Consider the following 7677-nt stretch of genomic DNA (forward strand, 5'->3'; position numbering starts at 1 on the left):
TCAGAGAGCACCCAGAGGTGAAGTCAGCCTGAAGGTCCGGTTTGTAAATAATGGGCGCCCTGCGAATCCAGGAACCAATACCCTTATACTCATTTGTTTCATGGTGCACTATTGCTGGGAACTTAAATATGGGGGTGGTCCTGGTGTCACCACTTAGGGGAGGGTTTGCAATCTAATTAATCCATATATCCTTAGAGGCAAGCCCAGAAATTCCCCCCTTCTTTGCCAAATCACCAGTCAACCATGATCTCTGTGCCATTTAGAAAATCCAGTTCCCTCTTTATAAAAGAGTCTAATGGCAGGAATTTTAAGAAGCAGGTGCATTCACTCCAGTCTTGAGCTCTCTGAGTCCACACACGATTCAAAATGCTACAGCATACAGGCCTGTATTCTTCTTCTGTTTCAGCACTCCGTTATTCTAGAACAGCCTACACAACCTCCTGTTACACTGAGACCAATTATATAAAAGAAGAATGTGTCATTGTGTTCATTGGAAGGAATGACATATTTTGTTAGCAATTAATTCACCTTCTGAGTCTTTCACCTCTAAGTGTGAAAATGTGGCTCATGAGATGATTAATGGCTACTTCTACGAAGTAGATCCCTATCAGACAATAAAAATCTGTGCAACACAATAACAGATTTCTGTTTACCTTAGAATGAAATTTACCAAAAAGCTTCAGTCCAGAGAGATCTTTATCTATTCATCCATTCACACAATGTGATCTGTAGATGATGTATTATAGAAATGTAACTTGAAAACCTATGTAATTTTACTAACCATTGTCACCCCAACAAATTTAACAAGAAAAATAGATCTTTTAAAATCATATGGGGGCAATAGAATTTAAAGGTTTGTGGTTTGGATGCTCAACGAAAGATGTGTGGCACAGAAAGCACCTATATTAGTTTGCTAGGGCTGCTATAACAAGTACCACAAACTGGATGGCTTAAACAAATTTATTTTCTCACAGTTCTGGAGGCTAGAAATTTGAGATCAAGGTGTGTCTGAAGCCAGTCTCATTTGGCGTTTCAATGGCCATCTCCTTTCTTCACATGGTTGTCCCTGTGTGTGTGCACCTGTCTGGTCTTTTGCCCTCACTGTCTCTCCCTATCTCCTAATCTCCTCTTCTTATAGGGACACCAGACCTATTGGAGGGGGACCCACTTCATTTGGACTTAATTACCTCTTTAAATGCCCTATGTCCAAATTCAATCACATTGTTTGTCCTGAGCAGAGGAGGGCAACCTGGAAGGGACTGAAGGAGGCGCTGAGCACGAGAAGAACACAGATGACCCTCTAATGTAGGCCTGGGAGTTGGGGCCTCAACATAGGCACTTTGGGCGGACACACTTCAACTCCTAAGAGCACTCCGATTTGGGTGAGACTGTAGGAAGAGGACAACAGAACAAAGGCAGTACAGGTGCAGGGGTTTTTGTTTTGTTTTGTTTCCTTTAAAGAGAATCAGAGAGGATGAGCTATGGATGGAAATGATGAAGTTCAGTGTGCATACGACTCTGCTTGCAAATCTACCTAAAGCCATTGGGTGCTGACCTCATCTTACACGCATGCCCTCCCATTGTCACTGAGAGCGCCTCACCCAGCTTCCTGTATGCCTGGCCTCAGAACCTCGTCCGTGGAAGTGCCTGGCATACTGCCTCGTACAGTGCCTCACCACGACCTCCAGGAGAGGCCTCCCAGAGGCAGGAGACAGTAAATGAAAGTGGGTTGTTGCACACCTAACTTTTATTTGCTGTCTCGTAGTTTATCATTTAAAACTTCATGTATATTGAAGACTCTATTTCATACAATCTAGACATTTCTAAACACAAAGAAACAATTTAAATACTAAATCAATTCGAATTAATAATTCATTAATCAATGCAAATAATGTCTAAATTGCCTGCCATCAGGTAGAACTGTCACTCCGGGAAGATGGGCCAAGTTTATTCAGCACTCTCACATTCCTCCTGACATACAGACTTACATTCCTGGGTAACACACCACAGGCAAAGAAACACCATCTAGACATCCATGACACTCAGGGAGAGGAAAGGAGCAGAACAGCAAACAGCAACTGCAGAGAAGAGCAACGCTGGTCAGTGTTTGGGCAGTTATAATAGCTGCTTGTTCGTGTACCCAGGTGGCCACTCCAGACTAACTGTTGCCTGGTCCCTGGAGAGTATGCAAGGAGAATCTGTACGTCATCTGTTCTAGTAAACCGCCAAGATATACCGGGGGTGCCAAAAAAATGCATACAATTGGGCACTTTGGTCAACGTTGCTTAAACAGTAATTCGTTGTAATCAGAAGTGCCTGGACACTGATGGTAACCACTTTGAGCACCTCTTGTAATTGCAGAAGTCACACGTGACTTATAGTCATCTTTTGTTATCAGTATATATTGAGCATTACAATTTTAATATTTTTTTCCTTTCTTAAAATGTGTATACATTTTCTTGGCACTCTCTATATATGCCAACCTATCTTTGCTAATTCAGAGCTCAACAATCCTTTCTTTGAATCATTTCTTTCCTTTATCACATCAATTCACAACTCTTGTGAAATTTATTCCAAGGATAAGTTCATTTAAAGACACAGGTAAGTAAAACCTCAGTTCTGAACATAACCTTTAATGTTCAAGCTTCATTGTAAGGAGTGTTCGCTTCTGTAGCAACCTTTCCATTAAAACTTCTGCCCGTTGCCGTAGGCTACCATGTGCTGCCAGGAGCAGCCGGTGGCCAGCGTGAGCGGCTGGACTGCCTCAGCCGGGGGAGCGCAAGGCTCATAACACCAGCATGGGCCGGGGAGCTGTGTGCTACACAACTAGACTGAGAAACAACGGCTTGAACCAGAGTGGGGCGGGGGTTACGGGAGGCGGGAGAAGGGGAAAAAAAACAAACTTCTGCCCACTATCATCTATTAATTTTTCCCAGCAACTACAAGGTTAGTGTTATGTCATATAACGTACTGGGTGGCTCAGATTAGATAGATCCACGTGTTTTAGAAAACCTGGTTTTATCATGATGTTCAGTGTCACTTTTTCTGCATCCGGGACTCTTATCTTCCCAGGGACAGGACCCTTCTCCTACCGCCTTCTCCCCTCCCGTGGCATGGCTTCAAGTATCTCGCTGGAGTATATAAACTACACTAATCTCCTCATCCCTTTGGACTTAAGATTGGAGAACAATAAGAATAATAAATCATTTTAATTTTATAGGATGAAAATCAAGTTCTCCTTTCCTGAAGTTATTCTGATTAAAGTAATAAATATCTTAGAGTATTCAGCAGTTTAAAAAATTAATTCCTTAAGAGTAACCCTCTAACACAGAAAGGAAAGAACACAAAAAGAAAGACACCAAGAGATGAATATTTTTTGTTGTTGAATTAAATGACATTTGGGTGTGAAAAATTCACACTTTCCAGAATATTATATTATTCCCACTTCATTTTATGGCAGCAAAATTTTTGTTTTCTTTCTCGTATCTACACTGATCTTAGGAATCTAGTCTGGAATAGTGACTTTAATCTCATTTAATCTTATGACTTTATAGACCATTTCCAAAACTCTCAAGATAGTGTGTGAAGTTTTATCATCTGACTATGATGGTGGACCTCCCAGGATCCCTTTTAGCACCTTCCGCTTTCTCTACGCATATGTTGCCCAAGTGGACGGGGAGGTCTCTGCATCTCAAGTCAGCCGAATGCTGAGCTACATTGAACAGGAAATGTAAGTAAACTCTTACCAATTGGAGGGGAAAATTAATCTAGCAGGCCAAGATATAGTGAGGTTACTATATTATACTGCTCTGGGAACAGAGAAATGTTGGGAAGAACAAGAGCTAAGAATCCAAAAGAGAAAGGGAAGGGGAGGAAGAGTATAGGACAGCGATTCTGAGTGCTACCGAGACAGACCAGCAGCACAGCATCACCTGGGAACGTACTAGAAATGCAATTGCTCAGGTTACACCCTGACCCTACCCAATCAGAAATTGGGGGCGGGGCCTAGGCATCTGTGTCTGAGCAAACCCTCCAGGTGAATGGTTCATGTTCAGGTTTGACCAGCCGGGTAGGAGTGGAGAGGGCGGGGAAGGCAGTCAAGGGTTTAGAGAAAAAGAGGGTTATGAGAGCAGGAGCCACAGCAGAATTCATTTGGAGTGAGACACTTTCTATATTCGTTCTTAATTGTTAAATGAACTAACCCCACATGTATCTTTTTTTCCCAAACAGAATTGGTCCTGATGGTTTAATCAAGGTGAGTGACTTTACCCAAAACCCCAAGATACGACTGGAGTAAAAGCACGATTTTGGCAATTTTAAAGGAAGATACAGAGATGATTGTGCCTCAGAATGACTGGACCCCATACACCATCCAATGTCCACTTTCTTGTACAACTGGTACACGCTAATAAACAACTAGGCAAACATGAAATCAGAAATATGTGGAATTAAGATGTAAAATTATTGGAACAAACACATACGCAGAAAATTAGTCTTCCCACATGGACACTGAGTAAAAGTGGCTGAGGACGCATGGATAGAAAATGCATCTCAAGTCAAAACCAGACTGTCAGGGGAACGCGATGTAGGTTACAACCTGAATCTGTGTCTCCCAGGCTGCAGCTCCCTTTGCTCAAATAAATGCTTTTTATTCTTTACTACAGGTTAATATTAACTTTGGTTTTCAATAGGAATCATTCAATTGTCAATCACCCACCCTAGAGCCAGGCAATAAGATTGGAGGATGAGGGAAGAAAATAATATTTACAGCTCTTACTCGGTGGTACATAATAAGCCCTTTACTAGCATTAACCCACCTGACTCTAAGCCTACCTGTGTTACAGATGCGGAAACCGAGGTATAGCAGGGTGAAGTGACTTGTTCAGGATTACACTGGTGATAGATAGGTGGCAGGGCTAGAAATGACCCTCTTCATCTGTCATATATTAACGTCTAACACATGACACTTGACCCATTGTGCTAGCATTCTTTATCAGGAGTGCTCAATCAACCACAGTGTATTTGTATGGCAGGTAGATTGCTTGCTCTTGTTAAGGTTCCCTTTGTTCTGTCACAGGCATCTCTGAAACTTTCTCACTGATGATAATCACTTTTGTCCTTGATCACTATGCCAGAGAGGGTACATCCACAACCATGCAGAAAAATAAGGGGCAAGAATCAGTGTTCTATCTTGTCCATATACTGTGGAATGTTTGCTACAAGCTCTCACATCAAGAATGGCTTAGTCAAGTCCTACTTCAGGCTGAGTAGAGAGAGGGCTGAGTGCCCAGTTACTGAAGTAAAAGTCAGTGTAGACAAAATTAAGTTACAGACACAAATATGAGTTAGAATATAACAAACATTTAAAAACAAACAAAAAACAATAGGTTAGAGGAATTAGAATGAGTTTTCAATTAATCCTTCATAGATTATGTTATTCTTCATGGTAAAGATTATGTTTAAATTTGATTTTAAGTCCCCAGAATTTAGTGCAGTTTACTGAACGTAGTAGAATTTGATTAAATTGTTGTTGACCGACCATATCATCCAGAAAAGATATCATAGACATTGTTTAATTGCTTAGGAGCTTCTTTTAAAGGCTCTGGGATTTTTTCCCATTAGTCTTGAAAATAGAGTTTTCTGATTCTCTCAACTGATATTTTGAAGGTTGGCAAACCTTCTGCAATTTTCTTTCTTAGCAACAAGAGAATGTTGGCATGTCTGCATAGCTTAATGTTGTTTCATCAGAATCTTCTAGAGCACAGCAGGTTGGTCAATTTGTTTTTAAAGGAGGAATAAACAAACTAGGAAAAAATATGGTCCATGATAAATGTAGCCACTGTCCCAGCATTCAGAAAAACAAAGCAGCCCCAGGATACTGAACCAGAAATGACTAGAAGAATGACCTCTAAAACATAAGCTCTTTCTTACAAACACTTGTAAGTCAACACATATAAAATGAAAACAAAAACAAAAACAAAAAACCAGACTGTCAGATTTTCAAAGGTAGAATGTTCACCAGATGCAGTTTTGATGTTTTGTGATTATTCGATATAACTTAAATGAGTATCTTTTATATTGTCAATCCATATTTTTACCAGGTTATTTCTCCATTTGTTGGTAGAATGCTAGTCATTCATTCATTCACTCACTCACCAGTATTTACTGAGATGGGCTATATTCCAAGGATAGGATTGCCAGATAAAATATAGGACACCTGGTTAAATTTGAATTAACAAATAATTTTTCAGTTCTTTTTTGTTTTGTTTTTCCCCCCTAAACCTGACAACCCTAGGAAGGAACTGTGCTGGTTTATGGGCACATGCAAATAAATCATATCTGAATTCTGCCCTCAAGGAGTTCACAGTCTAACACTAAGATAGACATAAATTTAAATCACTTTAATGCAGGGGGCCCCAAGAGGTACTAATAAAATGATTCAGAGATCAGCATTCAAATGTCAAGGCCAAAAGATTTTTTGACACCACATACAGATATAATGGGACCCTCTTTGGAAAATCCCTTGCATGAGCTTAAGACCTTCTGACAAGGTCAAAGATTTTTCTTTCTCCCAGGAAGCAGATGAGATTACCAGGCTCTGTGGTTATTGTTCTTAAGGCCAAGTGTGCCAAGGTTCTAGCTGCAATACTATCCCCTCTTAAAAGTTCTTTTTGTTGTTGTTGTTGTTGTTTTTGTACAAAAATCATGCTAGCTTGCTTTTTTGATTTACATACATCTCTCTACTGAATTAAGGAGAAATATGTTGTCATGCAGGGTGCCATGCGGGGTCTCTGGTCCCGCTCCCCACATAAGAACGTAGGACATGGTGAGACCAAAAAGGAACACCCACGGAGCCATAGGTAGGGGAGTCACACCACTATATTCTCGCTGGCGGCTGGGTTGGAGACACAGGAAGCAGGAGCCACATGATCCGCAACCTGCTGTCTGCTTCTCTCTGCCAACCAACCTCACTTGCTAGCAGCAATCCGCTGTGCTAACTGCAACCCGCGGTTGCTAGCTCAGCCACCATCTTCTTGCTAGCCCCCATTTTTTGCTAGCATAGCCACAGCAGCTGCTCACTGGTTACAGCTGATGGCCAACTAGCCACAGCTGATGGCCATCCAATCACAGTTGATGGCCATTTACTACCTGAGCCAGCACCTTTCCACGTGAGGCCAAGAGCCTGGAAACTGCACTCCTGGCTTTGTCCCCACATATGTCTATTAGTGTCTAAACAAGTAAAAGAAGATTGTGATGGGATGTCACCATAGGCCCTTGATTTTGACCTAGAGTGAAACAATTAAAATAGCTGAACCAAATTCTACCCCCATAGTCATCCAGCTATATCTGCAGGGGCGCAGCAACAACTAATCCTCCTGCTGTCTGACATGTTAGCCAAAGCAGCCTATCATGTATATCCACTCTGGGCCCTCAGGCTGTGTGAAAAGGCTGAGACATTGCAGCGACCTGGCACTGTAATCATGGGCATGAGAGAACGAGTGAAATCACTTAACCGGCCTCAGTCTCTCACGTTCTCTTTCACTGTGATCAAAGAATTTAAATATGACCTTGCCTGGGAGGGAGGAGTGAAGGCGAGCAGAGCAAAGCCCCAAACTGAAAGATCCTAAGACAACAAATTAAGTTCATAAACATAATAAAAGCAATAAAGTCCTTTGT

General features: G+C 41.4%; 1 protein-coding gene across 1 annotated transcript in view; it reads left to right on the top strand.

The window, feature by feature from the left end:
• The window catches only part of ROPN1 (rhophilin associated tail protein 1), a 30447-nt gene extending 25789 nt beyond the window's left edge, over positions 1–4658 (top strand). Inside the window, exons 5-6 of the mRNA XM_019738945.3 lie at positions 3555–3730; positions 4231–4658. Coding sequence (XP_019594504.1) covers positions 3555–3730; positions 4231–4297 — 243 coding nt within the window. The 3' untranslated portion in view covers positions 4298–4658. The remainder of the gene's footprint in view (positions 1–3554; positions 3731–4230) is intronic.
• Positions 4659–7677: the final 3019 nt, after the last annotated feature.

This window comes from Rhinolophus sinicus, chromosome 17, assembly GCF_057876585.1.
Source record: "Rhinolophus sinicus isolate RSI-liver-muscle chromosome 17, RSI-T2T, whole genome shotgun sequence".
In the NCBI taxonomy this organism is placed as follows: domain Eukaryota; kingdom Metazoa; phylum Chordata; class Mammalia; order Chiroptera; family Rhinolophidae; genus Rhinolophus; species Rhinolophus sinicus.